Source organism: Gavialis gangeticus, unplaced genomic scaffold, assembly GCF_001723915.1.
Source record: "Gavialis gangeticus isolate Ggan-Ray unplaced genomic scaffold, GavGan_comp1, whole genome shotgun sequence".
Classification (NCBI taxonomy): domain Eukaryota; kingdom Metazoa; phylum Chordata; order Crocodylia; family Gavialidae; genus Gavialis; species Gavialis gangeticus.
Window position 1 is genome coordinate 201,695,686 of NW_017728992.1, and position 17,446 is coordinate 201,713,131.

At 49.1% G+C, this 17,446-nt stretch overlaps 2 protein-coding genes across 7 annotated transcripts in view; one reads left to right on the plus strand and one right to left on the minus strand.

The window, feature by feature from the left end:
• The first annotated feature begins 2,667 nt into the window (after positions 1-2,667).
• Positions 2,668-4,803, plus strand: RPLP1 (ribosomal protein lateral stalk subunit P1). The gene is made up of 4 exons (XM_019528212.1): positions 2,668-2,853; positions 3,122-3,196; positions 3,972-4,086; positions 4,683-4,803. Exons 1-4 carry the CDS (start codon positions 2,782-2,784, stop codon positions 4,760-4,762), a joined length of 342 nt encoding a protein of 113 aa, XP_019383757.1. The 5' UTR covers positions 2,668-2,781; the 3' UTR covers positions 4,763-4,803.
• Positions 4,804-11,413: 6,610 nt separating this feature from the next.
• The window catches only part of PTK2 (protein tyrosine kinase 2), a 463,084-nt gene continuing 457,051 nt past the window's right edge, over positions 11,414-17,446 (minus strand). For all 6 annotated transcript variants that reach the window (XM_019528216.1, XM_019528218.1, XM_019528213.1 and 3 more), the window contains 3 exons: positions 14,923-15,078; positions 13,908-13,988; positions 11,414-12,683 (listed from right to left, as the gene is read on the minus strand). In XM_019528216.1, coding sequence (XP_019383761.1) covers positions 12,471-12,683; positions 13,908-13,988; positions 14,923-15,078 — 450 coding nt within the window. In that variant the 3' untranslated portion in view covers positions 11,414-12,470. The remainder of the gene's footprint in view (positions 12,684-13,907; positions 13,989-14,922; positions 15,079-17,446) is intronic.

The window sequence follows — 17,446 nt, forward strand, 5'->3', positions numbered from 1 at the left end:
CGATCTGCTGAGGTCCCTTCTGACCCTGGCATCTATGAATGTTTTACGGCTTGAATGGCCAGACACTAGCGTTTTACATACAGTTAGTATGTCCTAACTGTAACATGCAACAAGGCCCCAAGACTAAAACTAGCACTCTGCCTTCTCAGATGCTACAGGACACTTTGGAAAAGCCCCACACTGTTCTTTGTTATGGTAAATCTTGAGGCTAGGTCAGTGCTAAATGTTACCATCTTCTCACCTTTGCCTGAGGGCTCCTGATGAGACACTGCACCATCAGACTACTGCCAGCCTGTGGCAAGACAACGCTCTTGAGCACAGCATTATAAATGGCAGGTGGATCCACATTTGTGTCCACTGGTTCTCCCTTGCAAAACTGTGAAGTTCATAGGCACACAAACATTACTAATAGAAAGTAACACAAAATTCAGCAGTCCCTGTGAGTTGTGCAGAGATCTGCAGCGGAGTAGCCCTCAGTTTCAGTGCACAGAGTGAGAACAGGAGTTACTCCTTGGACAACTTTCTAGATCATCAGCTCCTCACAGGTAAAGGGTCTGTAATCACCAATCCCCATAGTGCAGTGATGCTCAACCTTTTTAAACTAGAGGTGCCTCTGGACAGACTGGAGGCATTCCTAGGAAAAATGCCTGCTTTCATGTTTTCTGACTACAGGAAAATAAGGAGAGCAATTTCTTCTGTTGCAAAGAATGGAGAGAGACCACAGGCGGGGCAGAAGGTTTGTAACACTACAGGTTCCTATTTGAGATTTTTGGGTTTATCACATGAAATGCATCTGCATACTCAAGAGATGTGAAAAGCTGATTAAATCTTTTAACTAGTAAGTGCAGTGATAGCTGGTTGGCTTACTGGTTATCTTTAGGTCCAGGTAGGCACAGACTGGCAGGGAAGGGAAGCCGTAGGGTGCCTCAGCAGGAATCAGAAAACAAAGAACAGGTGGGAGGAAGGAGCAAGGAAGAGGATGGGGCTAGTCCCCATAGCCTAAGAGGAAAACAGCAAGTAGCCTAGACTCATCAGTGAAACAATTAGCTGCTCCTTCACAGGTGCTCCCTTCTGCCGAGCCAAGGGCTTCACCTGAGCCCTTTTGTTTGCCTCCTCTCCTCCTCCTCCTCCTCCTCCCTGTTAAAGGGTGCCTGGAGCAGATCCCAGCAGCAACTGTGTCAGAGCTGGGTGTTATCAGTTAATCATTTAACCCAGGGGTTTTCAACCTTTTTTAACTAGTGCACCCCTTCTAGCTCAAAGTTTCAGCTCATGTGCCCCTTTACATTTTTTTCTTGGTTTTAAGGTGTGGGGCAGGGCCCCTGTGATGAGGGAGGGAGGGAGTGGGGCAGGGACAGGACAGGAGCTACACGGCTAGGGCCAAGTGTGGGACAGAGCTGTGGGGAGGGGGGGGAAGTTCCTGCCACTGCATGCACCCCAGTGGAGATCCAGGGGATGTGCGCCCCCAAAATCTGTGCATGGGTCAGAGGCAGCTGCTGTTGCAGGCTGGACTCTACACCTTACTGCCCCCTAAGAGCTGTGCGATGCCTTGAGCCTGCTGTGGCTGGGCAGGTAGGCGACAGACACCCCACCCCCAGCATGTAAATGTGCTGAGGTGGCAAGGGCAGCGGTGCTTCTCTGTGGGCTGCACACACGCTGCCCATCTGGCTGGACTGAGGGCAGGGTTGGAGCTCACATGCAGCAGCCGCCATCACCAGCATCCAGCACCGCTGCTGCTGTGCCACTTGCCCATGGCTGGCGCATGTGTGGCACACGAGACGCAAGGCACATTAGTAGCCTGCAGAACTGCACATGCAACGAGCTGCAGGTAAGTAGCACGGGGTGCAGCAGTGACAGCCACATGAGCCCCATGCCGCCAGCCGGTTGGCACCTGCGCAGCCTGAAGGGAGGCACTGCTGTCCTCACCCACCCTGCCCCACTCCTAGGAGCAGGCAGAGAGTGAGCAGAGGTGGCGGGGGCAGGCAGGCTCTGCAGTGTGTTGTGTGGGGCCGGTGGCACCCAGCGCACCCCTCCCTGGATAAGAAAGTATGGGAAGGCGCCAGGGGAAACACCATTGATGCTGCCACTGCGAGCTGGGGCACACCCCGTCCCCACCCCTCTACAGCCTTCTTAAGTATTCCTGGGGGTACACGTACCCCCGGCTGACACCCCCCCTTTAACCAATGAACTCAGAAGAGGTTAAGCGACTGGTTTTGAAACAGCATTTCCACCCCCAGCAGTACTAAGACTGCGTACGGCTGGCAGCGCCCTCAAGTCGCTCCCGCGTCTCCTAGGTAGGTGCGACCCCAACCCCGACCCCAGCAAATTCACATAACGACTCTAACTCCCCGTAGCTCAAGACCAAGCGCCCCGGCCCCAACCGAGACACGAGCGACACCGAAGAGGCTGCCAGGAAAAAAAAAGCACAGCTTCCGACCGCCCGCAGGCAGCTCCCCGGTTCACGTCACTGCCGGGCAGCAGAAGGAGCCAAGCCCCAGCAGCATGGCGCTCTTCTGACACGCTGCTACCCGTGGCGGGTAGGGATGATGTATCGCAGGCTGTACACTGTAATTGGCCGAAGGTGGCCCTATAAGTCCTCACCGCGGCGCGTGGTGATGACTTTACTGGCTCCGCGCTGCGATTGGCTGGGGGGATCCCTATAACCCCTCCCCGCAGGCGCGTGCGTTTCCCTTTCCTCTCCGGCCCCACAAGGTGCTGTGTTCTTCAGCTGAAGCTAAGGCCGCATCCGCCCGGCGACTAGCACCAGGCCCACCCCCGCCCGCTATGGCCTCCGTCTCCGAGCTCGCCTGCATCTACTCGGCACTCATCCTGCACGACGATGAGGTCACCGTCACGGTGAGTACCACGCGGAGCGGCCCGAGCGGCCCAAGATGGCGGCGGCGCGTGGCCGCTCCTCGCGCTTCTCTCTGGCGCGGGGGTTTGCGCACGGCCCCAGCCTTGGGTGTTCAGCGACTGTTGAGTGGGGGGCGGTTTGCGCACGGCTCGGCCGTTAGGTGTTCGGCGACCGTTGCGGGGAGAGGGGGCTGCACACGTGACGGGTGTGTGTGTGTTGTGGGGGGTGCGTGGGGCCGTTGAACGGGCGGTGACGGCGGGGCCGTTGCAGGAGGACAAGATCAACGCCCTGATCAAGGCAGCGGGAGTGACTGTGGAGCCGTTCTGGCCGGGCCTGTTTGCCAAGGTAGGCCACGGTCCCGCGTGGGGGGTTTCCTATTTTACAGGTTTGCTTCCATTGAGAACCCTCTGACTGGAGCCTGCTGTGGCTCACTGGGATTCGGGACCTGGTGGCATCACAGACTTCCACAATGTGGTTCATGAAGGGTGAAGCAGGTGGAGCCTAGTCAGACCCACGATGTACTGGCTGTTGACATAGCGCTGAATGGGGCTGCAGATGCTCTGGTCCAAGTGGCCCGTGTTTACAGTTCATTTGATACTGTTTCCTGGTCCAATGTGGCCATGGGGGCTGTTTCTTGGGGGCGGGTGTGGGGCACGTGCACTCACGCTTGCCCCTCCTCGAGCGGGGAGTTGAGGAGTCGGGTGTCTTCATCTCGCACACGCTGAGGTCCAAATGGCCCCGGGTCCCTGCGGGTTATTCCCTCAGTTGGTGCTTGTGAGTCTTTCTAGAGAAAAGCCCAAAACAGGGGATCTCCTGTCAGTTGCCCAATTGTGAGTGGGTCAAGCTGGAAGGAGATGGTTACCCGTGTCAATGAAAGATGCTGACACTGGTGTGAACAGAGTGGGGGGACCCGCATCCTAACGGTTATGTGGCTGCGACCCAGGTTGTGGCTTTGGGGCAGTAGTTGGTGTCTCAAGCCATATGCACAGGTGCGTGTGCTGTCACATAATAACATGGGAGGATCAAGACTGAGGGTGCGCAGTAATGGGCTGGACTGTGGTAATGCCCGATCCAGTCCTGCAGCTGCCGTGCACCCTGAGTAACTCTTCGCTGCTCCTAGGCTCTGGCCAACATCGACATCGGGAGCCTGATCTGTAATGTAGGAGCTGGTGGTGGTGCTCCAGCTGCCACTGCTCCTGCTGGTGGCGCTGCGCCTGCTGGAGGGGCTGCCCCTGGTAAGTGAAGTCCCGGGGGTGTGGGCTTGTGTGCTGGGGAGAGGCTGTTCAGGTTAGATAATTGATGAGTAACAATCTGACAGTTGCACCGAAACTTCCCTTGGGGTGCAGGCACCTTACCCTGGTGTGAGAAGTTAAGAAAGCAGACCTGTAATTCAAATGCTGGGGATTGCAGGTGTGCTGTTTAAGTGCACCAGACATGGCTTTCCATCTCGGAGGACAGAATGTGTCTCCAAAGTCAGAGATGTACTGTACTCCATGAAGGGCATATAGTCTCCCTCAATTTGAAAGGGAGACATTCTCATCTAGTGTTTAAACCAATGGTGCAATTTGGGGTGGGGCAGTTGATTTTTAAAGCAGTGTCTTTAACTTGCTTTATTCCTGCTTCAGTTGTTAAGAGATGCAGCCTCCACCTAGTACTATAGGATCCTATAATTTGCACACAGACCCACCCCTACTTCACCCACTGTTTTTGACCTCAGTTAAATTGTGATTCTTGCATAGCCTAGAAGAGTGGGAGCTCGTCCATACAGGTCTGCATGTATTTTTTCAGTAGTATCAAATTGCAAGATACTGATAGCTTTCTTCTTTTACAGCTGAGGAGAAGAAAGAGGAAGAAAAGAAAGAAGAGTCAGAGGAATCTGATGATGACATGGGCTTTGGTCTGTTTGACTAAACTGACTTTGTACCATTTGTAATAAACACCATTGACTTCTAGTTTCTGTCTTTTTAGAGTACAAGCCCTGGGACAGGGGGGTGGCAGAATTAGATTTCTTAATTCATCTCTCATTGGTTCCATCCCATAGGTCTGAATTGGCACAGTCCAGCTCTGCCCCCTGATGATTTTCCCTTTTCCATTCAGATTTCTGAGATGCATTTCTGCTGTCCATACAGCCAAGGTCCTGTGCATGTAAAGGACAACACAATCTTCATTTTAGTATTTGGCTGAATAAAACCTGGGCTGAATCCAGCCCCACCTCCAGTGGTGGTGGTAACCCCTGTGGTTGTGTGGGCTGAGGGATCCATGAGGCTTAGTGTTCCTCCATGCAGTAGCTCTGCAGGCCTTTTTGACAGCTGAGTGCCACAGTACTTAGGCCCATTTTTGCCAAGAAGTGCATGATTCTGTTGCTTTATAGGGTTTTTATTCTGCAGTGGTCACTTGCTCTGAATGGTTCAGCTATAATCTGCTTTAGTGATCATTTTTCCTGTAAAAGCAAATCAAACTCCTTTGACTCAAACAGCTAATGGAATTAAGTAGGTAGTGACAGGGTATCCTGATGTTTATGGATCCTGACTTAGATACCTTTTACCTTTTGCAGTCACTCCTTGGCAAAAGCTTTCCTTTCCCAACCCCACAAACAACCTTGGATGTGACTTGTTAAAACTTAAAAATAGAAGCTCACCTATATGATGGCACTTTTTTCATAGTAAAATTGCATTTTGCTATCTGGTAGGATACAAACCAGCATGAACAGAGAACAGCAGTAGTAGCATCAGTTCTGCTAATCGTTGACTTAGTCCTTCCTTTCCCTTCAATAAGAAAAGTGAAAAACTTGGATGCTTTCTTTTGAGAAATTATGAGGTGAGATTGAAAATATTACATGTCTTTATCAGTATGCTTTTTTTAAGGTGTTTGAAACAAAAGGTTTGAATTCAGTAAGTTAACTTTAAAACTGCCAAAATTTTTCTTTGGCCTACAGCTGTTAGGAAGTTGTGATTCAGGCGTATTTTTGGACTCTGTGAAAGAGAGACCATACCCTCCTTGAGCTCCTATATGCAACTTGTGTTTGTTTTGTAAATAAAAGTTGAAGGTATTTTCCTATATGGTGCAGCTGACTTGTTAATCCAGCAGCAGCTTATTACCTGAGAAGGGAGGGAAAGGGCAGAAAATGATACTAAAGTTTAAGTGTCACCATGTTGCTCTTACAATAGTGACCCAGAACATAATATCCAATTGTGTCACTGTCAAACAGGTAGAGAGACAATGACATGTTCTGGAAACAACTGATCTGTGCATGTCATGATCTTGTCCTACCTCACATCATTCTTTGGCCGTTCAGTTTTCTTCTATAGATAATTCCTAGTACCATGATACTTGTTAAGAGGTACATTGGCAAACTTAAAACTAATCGTTCTTTCACTGCTTTATAATTAGAGGTGCACCAATATTGGTGCCATATTGAACTGGCACTGAGAAAAGGAAAATTAATGTTATAGGCAATTGGGTTTTTTGGCCAGTGTGGCCAATAACGTCACCAGTAACTATGTCTTGTGGCTGGGGCCCCTGGATGCTGTGTACTTGCGTGCAGCTACACACATGCACATGGCCAGGAAAGCAGCCGGGCAGCGTGGAGAGCAGTGCCCTGCAGGTAAGTGTGGGGGGGAAGGGGAGGGAAGGAGCATTTTGCGGGGGTGGGGGGCAGTGTCAGATTGAGGCCTTCACAGTGAGGGAGCAGGGCAGGGGCTGGGGGCACTGCCTAGCCAGGGCAGCAAATGGGACCTGGGACATGACCAAGCCAAGGGCTGCCTGTTGTGCGCATGTGGCCACTCCCTGCTCCTGTGCACCCCCAACCCCCTGAGGCATGGGGGTAAGTATATGCCCCCCTGCCAGACTTTGTGTGCATGTTAGATGCAAGCGGACTGCCTACTGTGCGGTTGGGCCTCTGTTGCCTTTCCGTGGGAGCTGACTGCACATTGCCTGCCTGGCAGTAGTGGGGGCAACAAGCTGTGCCTCCCACTGCTGGGCAGGCAGATATGCGCCAACTCATGGGGCAAAGGCAGCATGGCAGAGAACACTAAGCCCACTTCCACCCTTGACCTGCTCCCCTTTGCTTCTGAATGCATCCCTGTAGCAGTGCTTGAACTAAAACTCATTTGATGTGCCCCCACTACCATTTTTAAACAGCAGGATGCTGATCTCTTGGACAAGCTGCAAGCAGCAATGTCTGGCCCCCTGCCCCACTCCCTCCTCAACTGGGGGCCTCAATCTGCTCCCCCCACACCCCTCCCAAGACCTAGTCATAGTCCTTAGGGGCTGGAGGGGACCTTACAGATCATAGGGTCCAGCCCCCCTGCACTTGAGCAAGAAAGACTGCTGGGATCAGATGGCCCCAGCAAGGTGGGTGTCAAGCCACTTTTTGAAGAGCACCAGGGTAGGTGACTGCCACTTCTGGGGGGAGCCTGTTTTAGACCCTCGGCACTCAACTGGTAAAGAAGTTTTTCTTTATGTCCAGTGTGAAGCGATCTTCAGTCAGTTTGGGCTTACTGTTTCTTGTCCTCCCTTGGGGGGTCTTGGTGAACAGATGCTCCCCCTGGCCCTGACACATGCCCCTGATATAAGCTGCCACTAAGTTGCCTCCGAGTCTTCCCTTCTCCAGGCTGAACAGGCCCAGGTCTTTCAGCTTGTCTTCGTATGACCTGCTCTCTGGACCTTTAAGCGTGCATGTGGCCCTCCTTTGGACTCACTCTGGCTTCTCCACATCCTTGCTGAAGTGCAGCACCCAGAACTGGACTCAGTACTTCAGCTGTCGCCTCACCAAGGCCAAGCAGAGCAGGTGGATGACATCCTTCACCTTGCGCGAGATGCCTTGGGGGATGCATAGGACTATTTGATTTGTTCTACCAGCTACGGCATTGCATTGGTGGCTTGCTTGTTCTGTGGTCTATTGCGACACCCAGGTCTCATTCAGTTGTGGAACTGGCAAGTGTAGCACGGCTGAGCCTGTAGCTGAATTGCAGGTGATTTCTCCCCATATGGAGCCCTTTACACTTCTCCATATTAAACATCATCAGGTTAAGATCCACCCACTGTGCAAAACTGTCCAGGTCAGCAGTATTGCCAGCTTGTCTTGAGCTGTTACCATGCTCCCCTGTAATTTGGTATTGTTTGTGAGCTTTGCCAGTTCACTTTTAATACCTGAATCCAAATTGTTGATGGACATATTGAAAAGCACTGGTCCAAGTACTGAATCCTAAGGGACAGCACTGGTCACCTTCTGCCATGACAACTCAGTTCTGTCAGTCAGTACCCTTTAGGTCCTACCACAGAGCCAGTTACCTAGCTACTTGGCTGTAAAGTAGTTCAGGCTGCATTTTCCCAATTTTATCATGAAGACATCATGGGAGACTAGGTCGAAGGCTTCAAGTATATGACCCCATTTCCCTTACCCAGGTGGCAAGTTGGGCATGACCTGCCCTTAATAAAGCCGTGCTCTGCCCATAATGAAGTCTTGGTGCCTGTCCTTTAGAATATGGCCTTCTGTTAGCCTATCAATAGTGGATTCTCTGATAATTTTTTTCCAGGATTTCATCAGGGATCTAGATCAAACTGATTGGCCTGTAATTCCCTGGATCCTCCTTTCTTGAAGATAGGCACCTCATCAGCCCTCTTCCAGTTTTTGGGACCTCTCCTGAGTGCCGTGAGTCTTCAAGTAACTTTGCCTTAGGTCATACGATGATGTCAGCCAGTTCTTTTAGCATTCTCAGGTGTAGTTCATCCGGTCCTGCTGACTTGTAGATATTCAGCCTCTCTAGGCATTCCGCCACAAGATCTTCATCAACTGTGGGAGGGTAATCACCCCCACCTTGATCATCTTATGTCCTGTCAAGCAGGCTAACACCATTGGACTGGTGGGATACCAACACAAGAGTATTCCTTTAGGAGTTTGGTTTTGTCCTGAGTGTTGGTTAGCAGCTGTCCTATTTCATTTATCAGGGACTTGCCTGCAGAGCTGCTCTCCATGCTGCCCAGCTGTGCTCCTGTAAAGTGGTTATTGGACTGGTATTGGCAGATATGCCTCATGAATAATTGGCTATTGGTGCACCCCTATTTATAACCTGAAATGTAAAACTGAAAGCTACTGGAGAGCAGAGTCTCAGACACACGGTAAGACTCCTCTGGCCACAGCCTTTCAGTGATGGAGGGTCTGAATTAAACACACTTCCGTCATGAGTACATAGTTTATTATGACATTGATCTTCAGCAGCAGATGACTCCTTTCCAAGGACTACTGGACTTGCCTCTGCCTCTTGCAGTTTCTCTGCAGCGGGACAGATGAGAGCACCCACCAGCTGCAAGCCCTGGGGCAAGACAGGCCCTGGCCCTGCACACCAAAGGGGAGCTGGGGGCAGGCAGCCCTTGCTCAGAGTGAAGGGAGGTCCCCTCCCTGTACCCCAAGCCCCAGCAAAAGGGTCCTGCACACACAGCATTTCCCACCTACTGGATTTCAGCAAGCTCAGCCTCAAGTGGATTGTTACCTACTTGACTGCTGCACCAGTCCCTGTCTGGTTGGGGGCATATTAGAGCCCCTTTTCCATTGCCTGCCACTGCAACTGCTCCCTAGTGCAAGTGTAGAAATTAACTAACAAGACCATAGATAATAGTGTAGAAATTAACTACAAAGCAGACTCAGCACTTCAAGGACACAGGCTGATAAGACTCTGGAATGACCAAATCCTAGTCGCCTTGAAGTCTGAAGCAATCAAGGATGTGTAGCCCTCCTCCCTATTAGTTAGCATGTCAAAAAACAAGCATGTAGCCAAAAACCAGTTTGAAACAATTAAGAATTTCTCACACTGACCTGATATTTTGTTTTCTTTCACAGTGGAAAATTCCCACCTGCACGGGCATCTTGTCTGTAAACTATAAATCACCTCTAACAGTTTTATTCAGGGCCTCTGAGCTTGCTCAGGGTGCCCAGCATGCTGAATAAAATTTGAGACTGACAGCGACTCTGTCTCTTTGGGAACAGCTCCGCAAGGGGTCACGAACTCCTCAACACAAGGCCCACCATGATCGGGGATTCACAAGGGGTGTGCTGAAGCACGCTGACCACAAATCAGGGATTTGTGAAGGAGTTGTGTTTGGGAACATGCTGGTGCCTTGTCTCAGTCCTAGCTGGTGTGTGGTACAAAACAAATGGTGCTGCTGTCAGTGTTTCTCTACGCAGGCTTCAGGATGTGCCTGCAGTCTGCAGGGTCCCGGTGCTTGGTGGGCCAATTCTCCCTCATAGGCTCCATGTTGCCAATTCCTGCACTGGGAGGAACAAAGCCTGGCTTAGACCTGGACTTGCACAGCCTAGATTTCGGTGTAGAACCACGCAACACAAATACCAGGGAAGGATAACATAAAACTGGTTAAGGATCTAGTTAGCTGTGTTTTTTTTTTTTAAGAAAAAAGAAAAGGTTTTACACACAACAAGACTTAAAAGGGGCTTTATTTTTGTTTAAATAAAATGGAGGTTAACAGGAAAATGTTTTATATTGTGCACTTCATTTAGATATCTGGTGCCCATTTCCTGGTTCTGTGCAACTGCTCTTAGGAGCCTGTCACTTGCTTGGCTAATGTTAAGGACATATAAGCTTCAGCTTTTTAAAAATACTGAACTGAGAAAAATAGTTTGGGGGGAGGGGGTTCACTGTTTTAAGGCAGCCAGTAGTGGGCATATTTACATACATACTTACTGCTGTCTAAAACAACTTGCAGGAGTTGCAGATAAACTGCACCATACCTCAAATCTTCGTCCTGAGGTTTCCAGTTCATCCTTTATTTGCTCCCTTGCAGTTTGATCCTTGGGCTGTCAAGTGTGTCATGCAGAAGTGGAACAGACTCACTTGAAAAGTTTGTCATGCTGTCGTGAGAGAAAGTCTTGAATTTGCCGAGACTATCCACTTCTTTTATTTATGGGAGGCTTAACCAGTGTATAAAACTGGAATATCCAACGAGAAATAAAAGCATCAGCTCCTGTTGCTCCGAAAGGGAGAAAATGGTTGCTCAGCTATCCCTCCAGGGCAGGAAGTGGGCAGAACTTCTTGGGTGCCTGTATACAAGTGCGGAGGCTGTTCTGGCACGCTGTAATTACAGCATGTTGGAGCAGACTCAATTAATTGAATCTGCGGAGTGTGGCCATTACCACACTCCAGCAGCCTCCTGCGTCTCGTGCATCAGTATTCCCGCACTTCAAAACGGCAGTGGGGGCGCTTGAACTAAAGCTTGTTGAGTGAGTTTAATTCGAGTGCCCCTGCTGCCATTTTGAAGCATGGGGCCACTGATACATAAGACACTGCGGTGCTTTAATTAGAGTGGCTAATTAAAGTCTCCCACCCCCACAGCAGGTGTAAAAACACCTCCCATATTAGTATCCTCAACAGCGATTACTGTTTGGGTGTGGCACTTTGTTTTGGAGCAGGCTAAAGGACAAATTAAGCCCTTACTACTCAGATGTCTGATTCTGGGTATAGAAGTGCCCTGGTACTTCTGAAAGTTCAGATGAAGAAATTCCTTAAAAAAAATTTGTTCCTTGCAGCATAAGAAATATTAGAGCCAGGATTTCACTGGTAACACCTTTTTAATAGGTCAAAGTAACTGTACAGTTCATTATATTCTTCCTGAGAATAATTTATATCCCCCAACAACCAAAAGGGAGTGTGGTTTTTATTGAACAGAACAGATGGTATAACTGGTAAACCAAAGAAAATAGTCACACTGCTCTGCTGTAACTCCTCCCAGGCAAGATAGACACAAAGATGGGTTAGTTAACTACAGTGGGTTTAAAATATTCAACATGGCTTTAATCTTTCTTTATAAATTATATAAAAAATGGGGAACATGTATGGTTACAGAATCTCTCTTCTAAATGCAGCTCTGGGTTGCTCTGGTACAAAGCAGCATTTTTGCTGCCGAGGAAAATAACATTGCTACAAAAAACTGGCACGTTATTCTGGTGAAAAAGACATACAAGAGTTTTCAGTTGTGTCTACAGCTAGTTTCCAAACAAATGCTTCACATATCCACATAAAAGTAAAAGGCAGGAAGATGAAGAGGGCTTTAGTTTGTTCTGAAATGACTGAAGTCTTGAAAATATAGCTTTTTTATTTTCTCTGTAAATCGTGATTAGCATATTGCGACGTAAGTGTTCTAATAAAAAAGGTTCCAGTCTGGATAGTTCGCATACTGTGGGCAAGAATTCTCAGCCCTGAGGTTTCCCAGAATTCTTCACTTCACAATATCTTTCTTCAGTCTGCTGCTTGGACAATTCTGGCTCTGAGATTTAACCCCTGGGCAGCATTAGGGTAAGCATGTCCTATGTGATCACGTAAAATTTAACTGCGTTCCCAAGTCACCACTTCCAAGGGCTTCTGTACAAACTTAATTCTGTGATAATGCCACATTTTTAATCTCAGACCATGTTGGCTTTTTGATAAAAACTTGGTTTAAACTTTCATAAGAGAAAACCAACACTTGTCAGTCAGATCCGCTGAAGCAGGAGTCACTGGAAATCCAGGACTATGCAAGGCTAATCCCCCCACTGCTGGTCGAAGGCTAGATAACACCCTTGCACGAGCAGTATTCTTGAACCGATAGACAAGAACTCTCTCCTCGGTATTTAGTGGGGTCTGGACTGGCCAATCATTTTCAGTCTGGCTTGATCAATAACATCCAGCAAGTTTTTGGCATCTACAGCCAGAGCGTGAGCAGCTGTGAGCATTTGCTTTTTGTATTCCTGCTGCAGGCTGGTCATGACATATTGCTGTGCCAGCTTCATCTTGTTAATGAGTTCGGCCAAGTCAGAGTTCAGCAGCTTCTGTGCCATCTCGATCTGAAAAGACAAGACGCAGTCAGGCTGTAGAAACTGATGTTCACAGGAAGCAAACCATTGGGAGTCTGCACCCAGAATGGCATCACAGACCACATCCCCCCGCCCCACAAACAAGATCACTACCATCGTGGTGAAACTCGGTCACTGGGGTTGAGATTTCGGTTGCCATTTCAACAGCAGGAGATTAGAGCAGGGTAACAGTGTGAAGCCTCTCTCAAGACTCGAATAACTTCCTCATAATATGGAGCACTACATACAGTTAGGTTGCGTCTTGTCCAATGCAAACTACATCCTGAACTTGCTCTCTTATGCCTCTGAACAGCCACTGGAGGTTAACAGGCATCGGACCCTATTCATCAGGGCTGGATTTGAACCTGGGTCCTAGAGAATAGGTTTCCATTTTGCCCTGAATCATTCTCTCAGCCTCTCTCTCCCCATTAAATTATGTTTATTGATACTCCAAGCAATAACAAAATATAATAGAAATAAAGATGCAAGCTGCAGCTTGTTTAAACAAGTCCCACAGCAGGCGAGGTAGCTGTCTGGAAGGAGGGTCACTTGGCATCTCTGCTGCACGGGGTATTGTGTGCTTTGAGTATTCTCAGTGCCTGCAGTTCCTCCGAGATCTTGTGTGCACAGACACAGCTCCAGGGAAGATGACGGACCCGGGCTCACTGGGATCTGGTCTGCAAGCAGGGAAGTAGCTGAGCCACTGTTGCTTCGAATTAGGTCACTGCTGGGCATTTTTTGGGCAAGAGCTGCCAACGGCCACACTAGGAGATCTGTTTAATGAGTTTTGTGTGCAAATCATAATTCAGTGAGATGTGCTGAACTGGCACCCAGGAATTAATACCCAGGTGATGCCTCCAAATAAAAATCCTAACTTCTACGTAGGCACTGTAAGCACTGTACCCCAACTCCTCCTGTGTCACGCATGCTATTTTCTGACATGGAATTCAGCAGTTTGCACTGGCAGGCAGGATACGGCCCATGTCCACAGAGCAATGTAATGATTAAGATACCAAACGCTATCGGAGGGGTCAGTGCCCAGAACACAACATGTGGTCGGGGTGCGGTGAATGAATCAAAAGGTTCTAACATTTCTATTTTTTAGAATAGGATGTGATACATGTCCAGATACCGACTGACACTGGTATTGAGGATGGCTGCAGACTCACCGACTGCCCCCAACTGTGGGTTAGAATAGGAGCACACTTTACATACCTCTCTGTGGGTGCTTGCTGGGAGCACTGGAATGGTTTCATCTACAGTTGCGAGCAAAGTTCTCAGTGCCAAACCAACCTCCTAATGAAAAATAAACCAGGACAGAATGCAGTTCAGTATTCACTACTGTTTTGTGGCTTAAATACCACTTTTACGCGCTATTTTATTTCCTTTTAGGTACATCATTTATGCATGTGGAAACAAACACCTCGGTAGCAAACACTAAACATTTAAAACTTCTTTTGGATGTCAAAGTATTTAGGGTGAGAATAATAATAATAAAAAAGGCTTAGTCTGGATTTTACCAGTGACCTCAATGCAAACAGAGTTAGAGCAATGCTGCTGAACAGCTGAAAATCCTACCCTTATTTCTTTGGTTATGTTAAATTTCACAAGAAAGAAAACACGTAGCTAGCTTAGCATAAGGCACATGCGGTATATATACACACTGTATTCAACTGACTTTGGCTGAAATGCTTATATCAAGGGATTATTTTAAAAATACTAATTTTTCTTTAAAAAATGGAGAGAAAATGTAGCACAGTAAATCCTTCATGATCACAGGCAGTCAAGGAAGATGTTGTTAACTGTAATGCTATTTCAGGAGCTCTCGTAAAATGAATGTCCAGACAGGCGAACAAGATTTATAGTAATATCTTTCACTGGGCAAACTTCACAGCTGGGGGAGAGGTTAAGCAAACTTTCGTGCACAAAACCCCCTTCTCTCGGGTCTGAGGAGGAAACGGACAGTGTCAGCTAAACAATGAATGGTAAAGTACAGCAATGGCACATGTTAAACCCTATTATGACATTGTCTAGCAAGTTCTGCTTCTCACATAGGCCCTGACCATCAGCGCTTACAGCCGCCCTAGCGCAGGTAGGCAGAACTGGGCATGTGCACCGATGCAGACAGACAGCTTGTACTGTCAAGCTTTTCGGTCTGTAACATTTCTGATAACTGGTGCCTGTCAGGACAGATGTAAAACACTGACTGCACGAAACATCCTCTTCCTACCTTCACCATGGGCACGTACTCCTCTGGAGGGGCTGGTTGGATTTTGCTGGACATTTCTATTACAGCTTTCACCAATCCAGTGACATTCTCGTATACCTTATCATTGGAGCGGTCCAAGTTGGCAGTGGGAGGAGGGCTGATTTCCTGCGGCTGAATCTGAAAGCAGAAGAGATGTTGCTGTCTTCTCTTCCTCCAGCAGATGGTGCTCGGCTACTGCACCCAACACCAACCTGGCGGCAGCAAGCAGATTAATGCTGCTAGCTTATGATCAAGTCTTCCCCACCAAAACCCAGCCTCCGATTGGGCTGTGTCGCTGAAGGCATTTTGGGCTAAATGCAATTTTCTGCCCGAGCTCAATTAGCAAAATGAAGTCAAAAGAACTTTACACCATGAACCTGAGAAGCTCCCAGAGCAGAGAAAGCAGCCTCGGGATCACAGGTTGTGCAGGACTTCTCATCCCCACCTGCAGCACGTTTCAAGAGGCTCTGTCCTGCAGGGAACAGTCCCTTGGCACTTCTGCAGAAGTCCACCTCCCAGGTGCAGATTTCATGATGCAAGGTCTAGGGGGCAAACTGGGCACTTGGCGCCACTGGTTCTATCAATACACTGGATTTCTCGGTTACAAGCTCAGATGGCATATTCCCTCCTCCTGAGATTCACCCGCACAGATAGACAGAGCTGCACAAATAGTTTCTTCTGACAGAGAGGCCCTGACTCTTAGCTGCCTTGCACCTCCAAAGTCATGTATGCCGGTGGCCCACTGCCAAACTCTGGCTCTGCTTCACGCTCTTTGCACTCATTCTGCCTCGGAGCAAAGAACACCACAGTGCTGGCAATGGAGTGCCAGCCCTGACATCTTCAGGCAATTGTTTTCAGTCCTGGCAACTGTGCTGAGGGTACTGACTCAGCATTACACTCAGGAGAGAGGAGGGGACTGCAGGGTACATGGTTATTGGTGGAACTGCATGGAAAATTAAGGAAAATTGAGGAGTGGGGGGGATTCTTATCGTTTCACTGCGAGTGTCAACGCTGCAGGTAACGAGGCAACGTCTTCAAATACCCTTTCCAGGACGTTGGAAAGAGACTGGGCCAAATGCTGCACACCTTACTCATGCAAAACTCCCACTAAATTGCAGCTGGCTCAAGCTGAATCCGAGCAAGACTGAGGTGACCCTGCCAGGAGGAGGGGTCACATTTCGCAGACCTTGCTTTCTCTGTGCAATCTCTCCTCTTGGCACCACTTTTGCTTACACCAGGGATGCTCAACCCCCGGCCCATGAGCCCAAAACAGCCCTTGGCTCCATTTCATCTGGTCCATGAGGCTCTGTGGGGAGCCCTGTGGACTGTGGCCCTGTGCGTTATGGTCAAGTGTGTACCCAACCCAACCCAGTGCATGGGGGCAGTGCAGGGCCCCCCTGAGACCTAAACCCAGTTGGGCAGGGGTGGCACAGGACCCCAGGAGCCCAATCACAGCTAGGTATAGGCAAAGTCCCCTGTTGTCTCCACCTGGCCCTCACGTGCAGGATTGGGGATCCTGCAATGCCCCCACCTTGGGCAGGATTGGGCTCCAGCCAGGTGGAGGCAGTGCAGGCCCTGATTCTGGCACATGGGGGAAGAGGTGTGGGGCCCAATCCAGCCTGGAGACTGCCCCTGTGCCATTCATCTGGCCCACAGGGCCAAAACTGAGAGCACTACTGGCTTAGATTGTAAAGATGGTCTGCTATGCTTGATGCTAATGAATGACTACATGGGGAGGACGAAAAGGAGAAAAAGAAAGCCCAGGGACCTGGCCGCACAGCTGCACCCTATCCTGAGCAGCACTGAGGCCATCCAAGCATCCTGAGCCTTTAGGTTTGAAAACCTGAACTCTTTCTACCTGGGGGCAAAGCTAGACCCTGAAAGAACAAAGTGCAAAAACAAAACACAGGTTCCCCCCGAGGACTCTGCACTATTCCCCTTCGAATACAGGATTTGGGTCGAGGTTTTGGTCCTAGTAAGTAAAGCCCTCCACGAACCCAACCCCAGTTACCTGTCACTGGTTCCTTGCCACTCCCTCTGTGACCAGGACAAAGGAGACAAAGGCTCAGACTGCCGATCTCAGTCTCCAAAGGGAGCGCTCTAGGACTCTGCCACTCCAGAGTAAAAGCTGAACTCTCTTCTGTGACTCGGCTCCCCAATAATTTCACTCACTTGTGCCAACCACAAGCAAAACTATTCAAGCTTAGCCAGCTACAGAAGGGAAAGGCAAAGACTTTTTCCAAACCATATTTTTAGGTACTGAAGGAGCTCATACATTAACATGTCTTTTCTAATGCGCATTAAAATTCACGGGCCCCAATGGGAGGCCTATGCATGAGCAGGGAGGCTGCTCCAATGCCAATGCGCTGGAATACCAGTGCATCGGAGCAGACTCAATCAATTAGAGTCTGCTCCAGTGTGGCAATTACGGCACTCCAGCAGCCTCCTGCATCTCGCGTATCAGTGTGTCCGTGCTTCAAAATGGCAGCACAGGAGCTTTATCTAA